The following is a 17631-nucleotide window of genomic DNA, read 5'->3' on the forward strand; positions in this document are numbered from 1 at the left end:
TTTAAAGGTTTGGAGTCCAGAAAAAAACACAACATTGACATTTGTTCTTATTTTTCTTTCTTATTCAAAAATGTGATTTGCCTCCTTTGAAGGCGGACGGCGCCTGATTTGCCTCAAACAAATCAGAATTTGGTCAGAGAATGTGAACAAAACAACACTCCAGTGTGATGTTATTATTGTAACACTCCCTCTCTCCTCCCCAATCACGTCTGTTGGAATCACTCTACTGTGTGACGTAGCTAGAAATGCTGCTAAAGCTGAGCATTTATTCCATTTTTTCTGGGTATCTTTGCTATATCTGGGCTGTGTTTGTGCAATCTTGTTTTGTTTTATTGCTAACCTTGAACAGTATTTAAGCTCTTTAAAAAAACTTTCTGTTCTGTTTTTGCCATCATTATTATTATTTTTTTTATCTATTATTTATATCTATACCTATGATTACCTATAACGTCCCATTCTAATTCTGTTTTGTGTGTGAAATGCTTTGATTCCCTATATTTGACTTTTTGACATTCAAATGTTACCAGACCAAACAAAGTCCGGGCCACGTCTTTTATGTAAATACATGCATGGATGTCTTTAAAAACCCGGCCATAATTTGTAATTCTCCTCAGTCTTTGAGTCTTTGTCTGAAGAATTCTGAACATCTTCAATACAGTCATGGATCAAATGATGGCCTTCGTCTTGTTCCTGTTGAGCTCAGCTTGGACGAAGTATGTATCCGTCTCTCAGCGATCGTCCTGGCCTGAAGCTCAGACTAATTGTCGGCAGCAATACACAGACCTGGCTGTCATCAGTAACGTACAGGACAATGAGGAGGTTCTGAAAATCGCAGCTCAGCTCGGTGGTCGGGCATGGATTGGAATCAACTGGAACAACACAGATAGTGTTTGGATGTGGTCAGGAGGTGGCAGGGTCTCCACTTTTTTCTGGGGAAGTGATCAACCTGAGTACAATAATCAAATATATGGCATGATTTATGGGGGCAGCTGGCACGATTCAAATGATAATCAAGAGATGCGTTCTATTTGCTTTCACGCGATTGTGGTAAAGGAGAAAAAGACGTGGCTTGAAGCCCTGGAGTACTGCAGGGGGAATCACAGTGACCTGGCCAGCGTAGCCTCTGAGACAGAGTTGCTCCTAATACAAAAAGAGATGAAGAAAAATGCAGTCACTGAAGCTGTCTGGATAGGCTTGCATTTCTTCCCTGAAGGCTGGCTGTGGGTGGACGGGCGACCGCTGGATTATGAAGTCTGGCTCCATGACAACAGGCCAGTGTGTCCTCAGGTCTTCATGGAGTGTGCTGCCTTAAACACGACAGAGAACCAGCTGAGGACAGGGGCTGTGGACTGTGAAGAGAGACTCTACTTTCTTTGCTACTGACAGTTCACCTTTAGAGATGTTAATCATACTGTTATAGGGATGTAACGCTACACTTAATTCATCATAAGATTTGTGTTTTTTTGTTGACAATACGATTTTATCATGTTTTTTTTAACAAATTATGACCAAATTGAATGACTTTTTGCCTGTAAAAACGATGCAAAATACCATTAGCAACTGAAACTTGTAATCTTAAAAATTCTACTCTACCCAAACTTTTAAAATGTATCTTAAAGAATAAATGGATGACGTGTTTCCAGTCTTCTTTGTCTAACAAACTAGAGGTGGTACTAAACTACAGCAGGCAGATTACCTAACTGAACCATAGGATTGTTTAAAATATGGCCCTGACCGTGTTTATTGGAGATGCAAGATAATACTGTATCTGACAAATTATCAGTTAAAGGTGATCATTTTCATGTTATTACTGAATACGTCAGTCAATAACTGACTGGTCAGAATGTTTATGATGACAACAGCCATGGTACAAAATCTAATACTTTCAATATATGCCAAGCTCACAGGACAATGATGAGGTTCTGCAGATTATTGTTGGAGTTGGTGCCACCTACTGGATTGGAATGACCAGGCATAACACACCTGGTGGGTTTTAGATGTGGTGGCACGATGCAGGGCTGCTCAGTTTGTTTCCTTTCATTCGCTTCAACGTTGTTGTGGTAAAGGAGAGGAAGACGTGGGTTGGGGTACTGCAGGGAGCATCACAGCGACTCTAGGACGGAGTTGCTTCTGATTCGTGGACAGCTGGAAAGAAAAGCTTTCGCTCAAGCCATGTGGGTGGGTTTGTATTTCATCCCTGGAGGCTGGTTGTGGGTTGACCGGCGGCCATTGGATTATGAGGCTTGGCTCAATGACAAGAGGCCACAGTGTCGTAAGGTCGGCATGGAGTGTGCTGCCTTTAATGTGACGGAGCAGAATGTTGACTGAGAGGGGAGACTCTACTTTCTTAGCTACTGATTCTACTCAAAAAGAAAGTAAATGCCACTGATTAACTTTTCCTTTTCCGTTCTCTTCTTCCTAGATACGCTTAATCAACATCTGCAATAAGTAGTTTGTGTGTTTTTATTCTTTAAATACTCGAACAACCATCCTAAGACAGTGTTAAAGGAAGTATCTGGGTGTGGAGAAACCTTACCACTGCTGCCAAAGGTGGGGCTGTTTCCAAATCCCTCACCCTTGTTGACCTCAAAGGCTTCCCGGTAGCTATGCATGGGCCCCTTAATGACAGCAGGAAAAAAAAGGAGGAAAAAAAGAGGAAAATAATTTATTAAGTGCGGAAAATACAGAGCTACGTCACTGCATCAGTAAATATAATATAAATAAATATCTGATGTGTAATCAAAGTTAGGATAAATGTACATTGTACATGTTACACAAAAGTATGTGAAAACAGGGCAAAATGATTTTTTTTTACAAAATAAATAAATGAAACAACTGTTAATGAATGACTGAGTGCTACACATTTCTAATAGTTACTAACAAATATTGAATATTATACATACGTACATATACATACTCAGAAAATTAAAAAATAGACAAAATTAAATTGAAATCCAAGGATAGCAAAGTAAAAGTAGAGTTAAAAGCGTTGTCTGTAATGTTTAGTAAGCAAAAAAGCTAAAAGGCAGCTAACAGATAGAAACAAATGGCAAAGTTCAACACATTAACAAAAGTTAAAAAAAAGTTGCCACAGACAAGGAAATATATATAAAATTCCAAACTTGAACAGCAGTAGAAGGAAGTTATTATTATAGTTATAGTTACAATAAATAATATTCATATTTCTATTAAACAATGTTTCTTTTAGTCAGACACAAGTTATTAAGCCTTATTTTTTCTTTTCTTTTTGCAATATTTATCTCTTGTCATCCAACATCACTTAGCAACACATACCTAGTTTCAACTACTTTTGTATATAGTGTCAACATGTTGACTAGAGTGAAAGGGTCTTCACCTCTCTTGGTCTCCCTCCAGGATTCATAGCCAGATTGTTGGAGAAGTCAGGTGAATGAACGTCAGAGGTGTTTTCGTGGGCGCTCTGGTACTGACCCTCGCTGGTGGTCCGACGTCGACTGGTCTCCTGAGTCACTTCTGGGGTCATTCCTCTGGACCGCACTCCTGTAAGAGCCCAAAATTCTCAAACTTTGAAGCAGAATAAATAGTAAATACAACTATTCCTTTAAGGAATCATATTTGAATAACAGTCTAACTGCCCCTTGATGTAATAATAATAGTAATTTTAAATAAATGTAAATGTACTTCTCATCGCATTTTTTGGGAGGGGGGTTACTTTAGATTCAATTTGTTTTTTCAACTGAGCTTTAAAATTATTAGAAAAAGAAGAATTAAATGGAATCAAATAGAGTTTGTAGACATTTGTTCTATTATTTAGTATTTGTTAATGTATTGTTTAAGGCAAATAGAAGTTATTTATTAGACTTTATTCCTTCAACACATGTTTGAAAATGCCGCCTCCTCTGCTCTGACAAAACGACCTGGACGAAAAAGTGAAGATAATGACATGTATGGAGTTAAAAAGCTGTGAAAAGAGATTAAAAAAATGAAAGGAAAGAAATTAAAGTAGAGAAATTATAATAAAATGTGTTAGGAAAAAACAAAAGTGAGGGAAAAGTGGACAAACCAGAGAAGGAATAGGAACGATGACGGTCAGACTGTTGTGATGTCATGCTTTCACTGATGCCCCGAATACGAGCGTTGTACTCTTTTTCCAGAGCGGGGAGGGAGGACAGTGATGGAGTAGGTGGAGGAGAAAGGGCAAGGTGATGAAGAGGAGGAAACAAAAATACAACAGAGAGAGAGAGATGCATTGAACAGAAGAGGAAAAGAAAAATGAGAACAGTCTAAGGCAAGTGAACCACAGTCTTCTACAGTCTACAAACTACTGGAGTCAGTTCTTGTACCATTTTAGTCCTGCTGTGTGTTGCATTTATCAATTTCTACATTTGTTCAGGTTCCACAATTACAGAGAATAAAAAAAATAAAAAAATAAAAAAAGTAATATGGTTTGGAATTTCTACCATTTCTCCACTAGGTGTCACCTAACAGTTTGTAAATGTGAATGCAGACAATGTATGGAAGCTGGAGCATTTAAATGCTGGTGTTATTCTTACTCTCATCCTGCCTTCTCTTTTAGCACCTCAGCTATATTTTAGTGCCTGGTTTAATTTTACGAGCACAAGTCACCCCTGTGGTACAGCGCCCCCTCCCTTCGAGCTCCCTTTATCACATGAATAAATAGTAGTAACTAACAGAAACTGCAGAGATTTGGGATGATTTAACTCATTGATAATTTAGTATACCTATTATTGATATGTATTTACAGTATACACACACACACATATATATATATATGTTTCTGTGAATAAGTTATTGTACATATTATTATATTTATTCATGTTAAATATGTTTGTTTTTTTTTAAATTAGCCTATTTATCTTGTAAAAATTGTATTTATTTAAAAACCATTAGCAATTCATTACTTTTTGTTTGGCTAAAAGTTAAGCTAAACTTTTTTCAAACATTAAATGAGATTTAATGTATGTAATGTATGTTGGTCATGTACGAATGACCAACCAGCTGTGTGGCATTTCTTGACTACATTTCTGTACGTCCAAGGTTTACTTGCTTTTCAATGTATAGTCTGAATTATGTAATATTCATAGGCTGTGAAAACAATAACAAAAGAGCAGATATTTTTAAACATAAAGCCAAGAGATTGTGATTGGTTCTCTCTGTCATTGACACAAAAATCAAAGTTTCACTTTAGAGAGACAACGTCTGACAGTCTTACCAGCGATGCGATGAGCCACCAGCCCTTCTAAGTTCAACGTCTCCTCCTCTGCCTCCTGTTCCTTGGCCAAGGAGGAAGACGAGGCATCCTTGGGCTGTGGCGTTAGAGCTGGCACAGGAGAAGAGGAGGCGCTGTAGCCCGGATAAGGAGACGAGCCCTGCAGGTCCGGGGAGTGGGAAATCCTGCCACCAGGGAGCGAGTTTGCAGGTTTCACTGGTGCCTGCTGGTTGAAAGTCAAAGGGGGGTCAGAGGGGTACTGCTGGGGGGACTGGCGTGGGTGGAGGTAGGGCTCAGGCGTGTGTGTCGGGGTGATGTTTGGGTGTTGGTAGCCAGCGTTCGGCTTCTGCGGAGAGTAGACCGGAGACTCCATGACTGGGCTCTGGTTGGAGGCGGTCGACACTCGTCCAGGAGATCTCAGCTGCTGGTTGAAGGAGTTGTTCACTGAACCAGAGTTGCTGTAGCCCTGGATGGTGGAGTCTGCTTGGTACGAGGGTCTGATAAGGGTCTGGGAGAAAGGAACTTGAGATGAATTCAGGGTGTTCTCTCCAGCGGGGGCGCTGTGAGACTTGGACATGTGGGAGTTAATGGGGTCCAGGTCCAGCATGAGCATGTTGAGGGCCTCAATGGACTGCTCTATGTCTCGCTGTGAGGCTGGAGTGGGGAAGTGAGGCAGGCTGTGGGTGGACTGCAGTGGAGGGCCGAAGGGGTCATCTGGGAGGCTGTATTGATGCCAGGCATTGAGTCCTCTCTGAACGGCCTCCCGACTACTGGTGCTCCTCTCGGGGGCCCTGGGCATACGTTTGAGATTGGTTTCAGGGCTGCTGGGAGGTGGGTTACCGAAGGAATGGGAGCGGTACATCCCCCCTCCATTCTGGTAGCTGCTGTATCCCCCCTGTGGCGATGCTGAGTCCAAAGACCTCTCTTGCATGGTAGTGGGAGTTCGCACACCGTGCACCGGCATTTCGCCCAACTTTTCACAACCACTGTCGGGAGTCTGTGATTGGTTGGCGACGTCAGCTGCTGTTCCCTGGCCTTCTAGAGAAGAAATTGTCCCCAAGCTGTCAACGCTGTTTCCTTCTTGGCTGTGGGGCAACTCGTCGTCAAGAATGTCAGTTTCCCGCTCCTCTTTGGAAGAAGCTGCGGTCAGCCTGGTGTGCCCACCGTTGACGTGAACCTGCGCCGGGACTAAATGACGTACGCCCACTGCTGGACTGGTGGAGGTGGACAGGAAAGACTGCGGGAGGTGAGTCTGCGCCTCCAGTCCACTCAGGAGCTGATCAAGTTCTCTCTTCTCCTGTGGACTGAGCGGAGGGTGGGCCGCTGTCGGGTTGTTGTGATTGGCTGCGCTCTGCACAGACTGGCTGTGCTCATCAGTGCGATCGGTTTTAATGGAGGCAGTGGAGTTGCCCGAGTCGCTGCTCACTGAGAGGGTGTGGTCCACAGCAGGGAGGGAGGCGTGGCCTGTCACAGGAAGTGTCTGGTCAGCGGTGTGTACGGTGTGCTGCAACGAGTTTTTGGCGTTTGTCAGGGGAGTTTCGTGGACAGGGAGGCCATTAATGGTGACAACTCCCTCCAGCGAGTCCTTTTTTCGGACCCTGGCATAAAGGCTTCCATCCAGTGGACCTTGGGTGTGAACAACATCTGAAACAGAAAGAAAAAAAATAGGAGTACAGTTTTATGTTTACTTAATTTAAACCCATTATGTCTTTAGCATGGTGCCGTACCACCAGCTCTGTGACGACCCCCTGCTGTCCCAGCATCCCTCATGTTCGACCTAAGAGTTCAGCCTCCAGCAACACAGCTCCTTCCCACATCTATTAATAGGTGGAAGCCCCTGACACGTTGCGTCAGTGCAGCCCCCCGTGGTCTGTCTAAAGCAGCTGGTGTGTGTGAGCCAAACGGAAAAGTAACACTGGGAACCAGTAACACTGATCGTCTGTGGCTGAGGGAAACAAACTTCCTCCACTAGAATTTTGGCTGCCGAAACGGGACCCAACCTGGAATTCTCAACAGTTAGTAAAAATTAATATGGACCACACAAATACAGCAAAATCAGAGGTTTAAAGTAACTGTGGCTGCATGAAACCTATGTCACCTGTCATTGGGAAAAGTTGATATAAAAAATATAATTTGTGTGTGTTGTGGGGGTCTGTGGATTTTGATACACAGTATCTTACTACTTTATTAACTAGGTTATCTGTTGTGTACCTACATTAAATTATATCATTGGCATAACCATAAGATGTAATAATTCCATTTTTTGTCTAATCCTGAGGAATCTTGAAACTAAACTTTTCCTGTTTTTCATACAACTTTGGCTTACCTTTTTTTTTTTTATCGATCCATTGGCTGTCTGAGATATTTCTTTGACCAACTTGTTTTATCAAATGAGTGTGTTGTATTTGCTCAACCAGCACTTTTCGCAGTTTTTGATGAATCCTTTTGGTTTAACTTGTTTCGACTAAAAGTGACCTTTTTTAGTTTTTTAGTCTTTTAAAAGGAATACAGAGAACTACCAAAACTACAACCATGACAGAAACAAGATTAAAAACACTGCATTTCCTTATTTATGGCACAAAAACCTAACAAACATGTTTGCAGACAACACAGAGCTGACATTTCAGACAGGAACCAGCTGATTTGAACACAACACAGTAGAGATTCCTGTACTGGGCCTAAGTCTGCAGAGTGACACAGGGTTAAATGCATGCCTGCGATGGTGGGCTCATATGGGGGGTGGTCCAAATTGAGCCAGCCCTGAGGACAGATGGTGGATCACTCTGGCTGCGGCTATTTCCAAACCCATGTCAACAAAGCTCAGGCACAGCAGAAAGCAGCAGGAGTTAGAGAGAGCAGGAGAGTGTAAACACTGGCTGGCCAGCTGTCAATCAGAGCAAACTCCACCACTGTTCCATTTAAAATGGTTCTAAGAACAAGTGTAAGACAAATAACAGAACAATTAAATATTGAGTTTTGATGGAAGTCATGCTCAATATCTGGCCTGAGGATCAACTGGTGTACTTAATTGTGTCGTCTGTGGCTCGGAAAATATCCTAAATCACTTTATTGCATTTAGGCTTTTTTAAAAAAAATTTTAACATGTCGATTAGTTTTTACATATCTACTGAAATAGTTTTATTTTTTATTTATAGACACCTATAAATCTATATAATTTATAAAAAATACAAGTAGCTTAATTAATTTTTTAGGTTTAGGTTTTCTGCATTGTTTTTTGGTATTTTAGCTAGTTTTAATTCCTCTAATTCCTAAAAATTCATTTTTTTTTTTTTTTTGGTATTTTAGCAAGTTTTACTCTAATTCCTAAAACTTCTTTTTAAACCAATTCTATATTTCCGTGCCACAGATCCAATAATTTTGGCTTATTTTAGGAGTTCTGCATGGTAACTGGGCTAAACCTTTGCTTAAAATTATTTTTGCTATATTTGTCAAATTTGGGTTAGCTTTGCAGCTATCTTGTTTGTTCTTTGGTTCCATCTATTATCTATTTCTGGAATGACTTTTATTTCTTCTCTTTTCTTATACATTTGAATTATAATATGGTAATGCATGCATTTACAGTAGACCTAAACAGTCCATAAGAAGCAGCTGATCTTTAGATGTTGGAAAGAGTCTCTTGGTGGACACATAGATTAATGGTACAAATGTACACATTTTAAAAAGGTTCTAGGTTCTAGAAATGGTTCAAACCACAAAACAAATTTAAATGAAAACTTGAATGAAAAAATGTTTTCCTTACCCAAGACTCTCACCCACGCATGGGCTTTCTAAAAACCACATTCAGAAAAAACTCCTGTTTGCTGGTTCAGTTCCATTTAAATCCAAAGCGCTTCGTCCACATGTTCCTGCTTCGACAGCCTCTGTGTGAATGAGCTCTGTGAACTGGAGCTCTAACTTTCCCTCATCTCTCTGATTCCTAACCTCCTGTCACCCACCAACTCCATGTGCTCCACTGGAGCGAGGCGGGGCTGTAGTCACTGACAGCAGCCCACAGGAGAGAGCTGGCACCATGGATTCTTCCAGCAGTGGGGGAGGAACTCAGGGCACGGGGTGTGACCCATTGTGGGTGACTCCCAGCGTCTCATCTCTTCCACCCTGCTGTTATTGCTACTAAACCACAGCGTCCATAGCATTAATCTGTAGCTGTGACATCACTGGAGGTGGTATGCCAGTGTCCCCTCCGCTGCCCTCAACCTCAACATATTTGCCGTTAAATTAGTCCTTTCATCCACCAGGTTTATGTTCAACACTAAAACCCTTTGTGGGCACATTTTGTCCTTGGGTCACATTGCTATTCATGGTCCGGATGATTTTGGGACATGGGGCAGGGACAAAGACGGTCTGTACGAGCACCGAAATAACAAAAAGTACCCGGAACTGATAACCTGGTTGGAGTCTTATTTTGAGGGATTTCTAAACATTCAGGGGAAACTGGTTCCCATTAACCACAGGCTGAGATCTTTTCGCCTCAGTTTAACTTCTGACCTTTTAATGAAGAAGGAATGCCCTTGTTCCGGACAATGAAAGATGATCCATGTGGCAAAGACGACTGAAGCTGACTTGGTACTTCCACTTTAGTCAAAACTGGGCAACATTTTTAGCCTGAAAAAGTTTCCGTCATTAGCAGCTTAGGGCTTTTTTAGAAACATTTAGCTTTGGTGGCTCTGACTCACAGGTCAAGTATGGAAGTTTCCAGAGGGAGTCTTCCTGAATCCTCGCTATTTGCTCTCGCTCACCAGCAGGAGATAAAAGTGGTGATGATGGCTGGTGTTGAAGGGGGAAGGGGAGAATCACATCCTTTAAATTTGCCACAGACTTGTCATAGGCTTAAACGGGAAACACAACACAAGCTGATGTCACAAATGTGACTGGGTTGGACAGTCATGTCCACCAGGAAGACAGTGAAGCTCAAGTACATTTATGGAGAAACTAAAATTCAACTATAAGTTTTTCTAGATGAAGCTGCTGTTACTTTAGTATAAGCACATACCAGTGTTTTTCAACCTTGGGTCGCGACCCCTTATGTGTTCACTTAGAATTGAAATGTGGTGACTTGAAATGTTTAGTATTTGATAAGAAAGAGTTGAGTTGAGAGAGACAATAATCATACACAAAATACAGGACAAACTGAAGCTGAAACTGAAGCGCTGTAATATATCAAACAAAAGATCAAAAACGAATTTTCAAAATAAAATGTCTCTAGGGACGCCAGAAATGTGTTCAGTCAACATGGGCTCACAAGGCAAAAAGATAAGGAAACAGTGGTCCATACAGTAGTTGATGGGTTTCTTGTCTCGGTATGCAAAATAAATGAAAAGTTGAGAAGATTTTTTTAACGTTTTTTTTTTTTTTACATTTTAACAGTTTTCAGTTAACAGCATTATTAAATGACTTTATATCGTTTTGATAATGTATTTATTAACAGTATTTAAAATAAAAAAATAATAAAAACAACGACCATCATCTAGAATGCAGTTCTACAGTAGCACAGCTTGAGAAAATACTGTGTGCTGCCAGCAGCTACTGTAGAATTCACGTAAATCCAGTGATAATGTCTGTGAGTGGAACAAACACGGGGCTCAATCATCTGTGGAGAACAAATAGTTTTCCTCTGGTGTCAGAAATGACTGGCTGCAGCTGAACTCAAAATAGTCCAGTTGTGTCACTGAGCCTCAGCCGTCACAAATAACCACCGGCGTGTTTCCTACTGTAGTGAAGCCAGAGTGACATACCACTGTGGCCCAGCCACTCTCAGCCCTGCTCATTTACATATCCACACTGAAGTCCAGCAGGAACGTTAAATTCAAGAATAACGTTGTTTTAAAGCTCCGACTTTAGCAGCACGACACCTGTCCGTTCTCTGTGTTCTGTTATGTGACAGGTGCTGTTCCGTGCCAAAGTTCCAGGGGTGTTGCTCTTATACATTACCCATACACACACACACACGCACAGGGCATATGTATAAATATATACATACACTGTTGTCACTACTCAGCCCTAATAGACATTAATAAAAATATCTAAACACATGTGCTCAATGATTTATGGTGATACGTTGCCACAACAAAGGTCACATGTTGTTAGCAGTTTCCTTTTAGCCACATATGGCTAATTAGCCTTAGGTCCAAAGGGAACATGAGGACAAACTCTTGAGTGTCCTTTGCACAGACAAGAGATGCACGAGTGATGTTAGACCAACACCATGTCCAAAAAAGTTTGGACAGCTCGATCCAATACCCAGGATCAGTATCGGAGCCATATCCAAGTTTCAGGAGCGAACAAGGAAAACAAACGACTTTAGTCCAAAAGCTCAACTTAACTTTGTGTGACATGCTGTAAACAGGGACACTACCACCTCACATCATATTAGTAAATGACACAAAAACAAGTTCTAGTGCCCCTAGTGCCAACTTATGCAATTACAGTCAAGTTGATTTTATCTTACAAACTAAATTAAGATTTAAATTCTTATTGTACATTTATAAAACAAACCATTTTGATAAACTCGGATGATCCAACTCCAAATGATTCTGTGACCTATGAACTGGACCTGAGACTCATCAGTATTCAAAACTTGGCCGATTATATAAAATTTACAATTCATTAATTTTTTAATGGCTCCCACTATTATATTTGCCCTCCTACTTTACATTCATTTTATTGAAATTCTACTGTTTAATTTTACAGTAATTCTTTTAATAATTTTTTTTTTATTAGTAGTATTATTTTGTGGTGCATTTGTCCTTCACATTCTTATCACCGTCTTCTCAGAGTTTCCAGGCATGGGTGGAAAACTAAAACCAAACCCGCCACATTAACATGGCACACGATGACCTTATAAAATGGACCAAACCCATGTGAACAAAGTGCAGACTCTTATAAATTTAGAAACACACCTAAGGTTGACACGCATGATTCCAGGCTCCTCTGCTGGAGCTTTATTGGACATGGTGTATTATTACATATAACTGTGTCCATGAACTCATATGCACTAATACTGCACGTATACGGACGTCCACAAAGTGGGAACTCATCTGAAGTGTGAGAGGCGTACAGAGAGGAAAATGCATGCAGTAAAGAAGGGAATGTGGGACAGTTGAAGCACAAAGTTCCAAAGTGGAAAGATCCAAGGAACCACATGTTCTCCAAAGGTCATGAAGACAAATTCAACATCACAGAGCTTTAAGACAAGTGGTCTTAACAAAATAGAAGTGTGAAATTAGAAATACATGATTACATTTTTAGACCAATGGGGGCAGGTGTACAGTAGATCCACTGGGTTAATGTCGTCGTAACACAGAATTCTTTGGATTATCATATTATAAGACACCTGAAGTATTAATTATTTGTATTAAGAATTCTCTCTGTTTTTGCTGTATGAAAGATACAGACCTGAGACAGGGAATGTTTTTCTGTGACTAGTGACTCCTGACGTCACCCTGTACCAGGCATGGGCAAACTAAGGCCCGGGGGCCGGGTACTGTTAGGCTTTTTAATTTGGCCTGCCAAACGTTTCCAAATTATATATATATTTTTTAATATTATGATTATACTTCTGCCTCTCCCTGCAATACCTTTGTTTCCCCAATAGATGGCTAGAAAATGATAAAAGCATTTTAGCCCTTATGCATGACTTTAACATGTCATTTATCTTAGACCCGGCGCCCCGTTCAATTTTAGGTCAATTGTGGCCGTAATGTGTTTTTTCTTTCCTTTTTTGCATATATTAATTCAATTTGCAGGTACCTGATGTACGACCTCATGTTTGGATGATTCCATAGTGTTGGTGGTTCCACAGTGTAGCGCTATTCATGCCACTTACACATCTACCTTGAACGCAGAAGGCCCTGAATTTGAGCCACAGAGAAAGAACAATTTTTAATAGCGCCTCCTGTGGCAGCCTTTGCGGGCTGCACAGACTCACACTGTGGATTTCAGCAGNNNNCTTTAATAAACAGTGTGGAAGGTGTGTTGAACACTTTTTTCTTCAGCCTGTGGATCTTACAGTACGTGCACAGTTACACATAATGACGTGCAAAGAAGAAGACACGCAGATACCTCTGTGTGTCAAAGTGTGGTGTTGTCACTGAGCTGTGTGGCATCTGACAGCAGGATGTCACATCCACTGAGGCAGCTGTCATTGTCTGCACACGACTGGTAACTGACTCACTTCTCTTAAACACCAGCGTGTTTGTGTATTAGGTGACAGTCACCCAGAAGAGAATGTGATGACAGTATTGGTAGTAACTAGCTCCAATTTCTAAGATATTTCTTAATTACCTATTTATGTTTTTTTGGTCTATTATTTATTATAAGTTATTAGAGTGTTGCAGTGGTAGGACTCCCACCTGCCACCAGAGGGCTCATGGTTTGATACCACCTACTGTATTTCACATCTCCCAAATTGGGCTACCTCAGAAATATGGCTAGTTGTAATTTTATGAGGAAAAAAGTCATGAATCTCCAACATTAAAATAATAAATATTTCAGAGTAAAGTCATAGATTTATGAGCATAAAGTCGTAAATTTAGATGACGTGTTTTGTGGGAGATGAGAGAATTACACGGACACATGAGTATCTAGTACAGTTATGCTTCAATTATTCACCAAGATAAACAGCATTTATTAGACATTTAATCATAAGTAATTTAAACAAGGTTTCACTTGGACATGACGCATTGGAGCTAATATCATGACTTTATTCTCGTAAATTTACGACTTAATTTTAGTAAATTAATTACTTTTTTCTCTAAATGTTAGGACTTTTTCTCATAACTTTACAACTTTAGTATTCAAACTGTACATTTATGAAAATAATATTTTAATTATTATCATTAGCCATACTGGCTAACTGTGTTAGCGTTGTAGCTCAGTTTAGCAGAAGATCTTCAATCTTTCTCCTCAACTTCTGGTGCTGTTCAAGTTGCATTTGGTGTTCACTTTTTTAAAACATTCAGTAATACTGTAATACTGTAAGTGTTAATTTGACTATTTGAAATAAAAGCTGAGATATTAGCTGACGTATTAGTGGCTGTTTCATATTTGCTGTGTCTGCGCCTCGGTCTGTCTGTCACTCAGTGTCCAGCTGTCCCACTTTGAGCTAATGCTCGGTGACGCTATCCCCGTCTGACTGTTTTCAGGCTGATGTCATGCGTCTGCCTGGCTGCCATCTGAATGGTTGTAATAAAATGCTATACCTGCCCAGACTGCCTGCAGGTCTCAGTGACAACCAGCTCCATCTGATCCCTGACAACACGTTTCAAATGTGCTCTTCATGTCATGTCTCTATTTTCACCGAATACCAAAAAGATTCAGTGGCACCTTTACTTTTAACTGCTGAGTGTAATTCTCTGAAGATTCCAGAAGAGCAGTCAAACTATAATAGAAAACCAGACATGTTTCAACTTCTCTTTCTTGCTTTCAGTTTTAAAGTAATTATACAAGTCTTCTCAAAAAAACAACCCCCCCCCCAAAAAAAACTGGTTATCCCAAACGTACTGTGTAAAAAAATCAACAGGAGATCGGGGTTGAAGGTGTCATAACGATATAAGGTATCAATGATAGCAGGCTAAAATAAGCTAACTAGCCAACAGTTATCCAGAATAGGCATCAACAAATATACAAGCAAAAACAAGCATTTTTAAAATAAAATATTGAAGTACTTTCATTTAGCAATGAAACTAAGTAAAGTTGCTAACATTATTTAAAATTATAATTCAAACTCATTAAAAATCTTAGTAAAAATAGATAAAGGTTTACCAGAAACCTCATGAACAAAACCTGCACATGGTTTTAGCAGTGGAAAAACAACAACAACAAAAGTAACAACGAAGGCAATAAGGGAGAAAAAAAAACCCCAAAAGTCTTTAATTTGTTTTAGGAAAATATATTCATTGTAAAAACTCTTTTTCAAAACAAAGTTTCCCAAAAAGGAGACCATTTTGTCCAACACTTTACAACGTCAGTAATACGGTTGGGTAAAAGTATATGTAGTAGAGAGAGACAGAACTACAGTAAATGTTAAGACTGAATGTGTCATAATCCACCATTGGCTACAGACAGTATATTAATCTGTGTCCTGAACTACGTATGTAGACAAAATAAACCGTCCGTGGCGGAGCAGCAGATTCAGACATAAATCAGACAGGGAGACTGTGTCAGGGTAAATCTCTCTGTCTTTCACTCAGGAGGATCAGGAGCCGTCTACCTTCACCCAGCTCTGTCATTATTGAACTTTCGGGAGCTTTACTGTGCCAATTTTACCCTTCAGAGAAACTTCACTAATCCTGTGCTGACGCTCAAATGATGGGTGTTGAAATGTGAACTGAGAAGAACCAAATGAACAACTTAGGTAAACAGAAGTGAGGCAGAGGTGGTGTATGTCGGAGACGGAGGTGGACAGACAGGAGACATGTGGACAGACAGGAGGAGAAAGGGAGGCATTAAGAGACGAGGAGCAGCTCAGCTGGGTTTGACAGTGCTGAGATTTAAACCTGCTGCTGCAGCTCACTGTGCTGTCAGCAGGACACCTGGCAGAAACACGCACACACACACACACACACACACATACATTCATTTATTTGTTTTACAGCCAAACAATATTTAACCTTACCATAAGGTTAGGTATGCAGACATGTTATAGGAATAAACCATATAAATGTTTCTATTTATAAGCTGTCATGTGCAGGAAAATGTGACAAAACAGATGGTGGAAGAACATGTATCTTAAAAGATTCAGAGTAGAAGTAGCAGCTCCAGTAGTAGTGGTAGCTGTAGTAGTAGTAGTTTGTAGTTCGTAGTTGTAGTTAGTTACTAGTTCGTAGGAGTAGTTTGAAGCCAAAGACGAATCAGGAGGAGAGGTCATTTGTGAGACATTTTTTAAAATACAAATTCTGTTTTTGGGAAAATTAATGTTGACAAAAAATATTATTATTATTATTATCATTATTATTACAGCATTACACTTGATGAATAGTGTAACAGAGTATTAGGTCGCTGCATTGCCATGTTTTTGAGTATGAGTTTATGTATTTGACTGAGGTGTTGGTCCCCATACCAATAGTGGTGCGTCCATATTTATCTTAAATAAATACTTAACTCAAACCATAATGTTTGGGTGGTGGTCATGGAGACTGCTGCCCCCGCGACCTGGTAATAGATAAGCGGATGAAAATGGATGGATGGATATATATTTCTCATAGCTGAGAGAATAAATCAGCAACTAATAAACCTTTATTAAGGTTAATTAAACATAGTTTAGGTTAATAAGCTACATTAGTGACATGAACAAGCTACAACAGCAAAATCTCAGGAAAGAACGTCTTAACTGCATCTACTAGCCTTCTGTTATCATCTTGGTCCTGACAACAAGATTTAGAGTTTTTTAATTAGACCAATAAATCAAAATAAACAATGAACCAAATAAAAAAGACAAATCCAAACTCTCCTGCTGTCAGGTACACTGACGATTCGTGCGTTAAACCCATTCAGTGCATCAAACTCTGAAGTCAAGTTGTGTCCCTGCATGTGAAAATGACAACCAGGGTCTCACATAGTTTTGGTGCACCCAAATTGCAGGCTGCTCATTTCCACACACATGTGGTTTTTGCTCCATGACTCATTTTGTACCATATGTGGACGCCAAACTCCCAGGATGCCACCATGTTGTCTTAGAAACGCAGTAAACAGACAAACAGAGCTGTGTCCTCCGCACATCCAAAGAAAATGGTCTTCTCTTTATGTTCAGTTCATTTATAATGAACACTGTAACAGGCCATTTCAACCATTTCAAATGTGCTTTGATCACAGACTTATTCTGGCCATGTGAACATTAATGTGTTGATGGTTTAAAGATCTACTCATCAATCAACTGTTGGCTTCTTTTCCTTATCTTTCTTGTTTCTTTTCTTCTCAATTCAAGTTCAAGGGGCTTAAAGAATAACACTCAAATGTCACAACACTACATGAGACGTGTGTCCTCTGCCTCTCTGTGATTCTCTGCACCAGTTTTACTATCACTGTGTGTCCGTCTGTCTGTCTGTCTCCATCCAGCTATTCCAGACACGCAGGGCTCGGCCAGGGCCAAATATGGGAGGTGGGCAGTAAAAACAAGGAAGACGGTCTGTGCTGTCACTGCCTCACACACACTCACACACACTCACACACTCTTCCTCTGTGGCAACGCTATACTACCTTAGTATCTCGTCTGCAACTCTGAAATGAGAAAACCCAGCAGGTTTCTATGACACACTTCTGAAAGGGTTAATGTCAGAAGGGCAGAGTATATGAGGTTTAGGAAATGGCAGCAAAAATAAACACATTTTTAACCAAAAATGCAATTAGAAGCCTTAGTCACTTTTCCACACCCAAGAATAGTGAAAGGTTTGACTAATGTTGAATAA

At 40.2% G+C, this 17631-nt stretch overlaps 2 protein-coding genes across 5 annotated transcripts in view; one reads left to right on the forward strand and one right to left on the reverse strand.

The window, feature by feature from the left end:
- Positions 1 to 17631, reverse strand: part of tns1a (tensin 1a) — a 77987-nt gene that overhangs the window by 5216 nt on the left and 55140 nt on the right. For 3 of the 4 annotated variants that reach the window (XM_025062305.1, XM_025062304.1, XM_025062307.1), the window contains 4 exons: positions 5213 to 6853; positions 4043 to 4123; positions 3356 to 3519; positions 2537 to 2618 (listed from right to left, as the gene is read on the reverse strand). In XM_025062305.1, coding sequence (XP_024918073.1) covers positions 2537 to 2618; positions 3356 to 3519; positions 4043 to 4123; positions 5213 to 6853 — 1968 coding nt within the window. The remainder of the gene's footprint in view (positions 1 to 2536; positions 2619 to 3355; positions 3520 to 4042; positions 4124 to 5212; positions 6854 to 17631) is intronic. The other variant, XM_025062306.1, reaches the window with a different exon arrangement.
- Positions 13 to 2086, forward strand: LOC103389565 (lymphocyte antigen 75-like). Its single transcript, XM_008325019.3, has one exon. The coding sequence runs from the start codon at positions 661 to 663 to the stop codon at positions 1381 to 1383; it is 723 nt and encodes a 240-aa protein (XP_008323241.1). The 5' UTR covers positions 13 to 660; the 3' UTR covers positions 1384 to 2086.

The sequence above is a fragment of the Cynoglossus semilaevis genome, chromosome 14, assembly GCF_000523025.1.
Source record: "Cynoglossus semilaevis isolate Cse_v1.0 chromosome 14, Cse_v1.0, whole genome shotgun sequence".
In the NCBI taxonomy this organism is placed as follows: domain Eukaryota; kingdom Metazoa; phylum Chordata; class Actinopteri; order Pleuronectiformes; family Cynoglossidae; genus Cynoglossus; species Cynoglossus semilaevis.

Excerpts from the sequence above, each read along its gene's own strand:
- LOC103389565 (XM_008325019.3), top strand. The coding sequence starts at position 661 with ATGGATCAAATGATGGCCTTCGTCTTGTTCCTGTTGAGCTCAGCTTGG.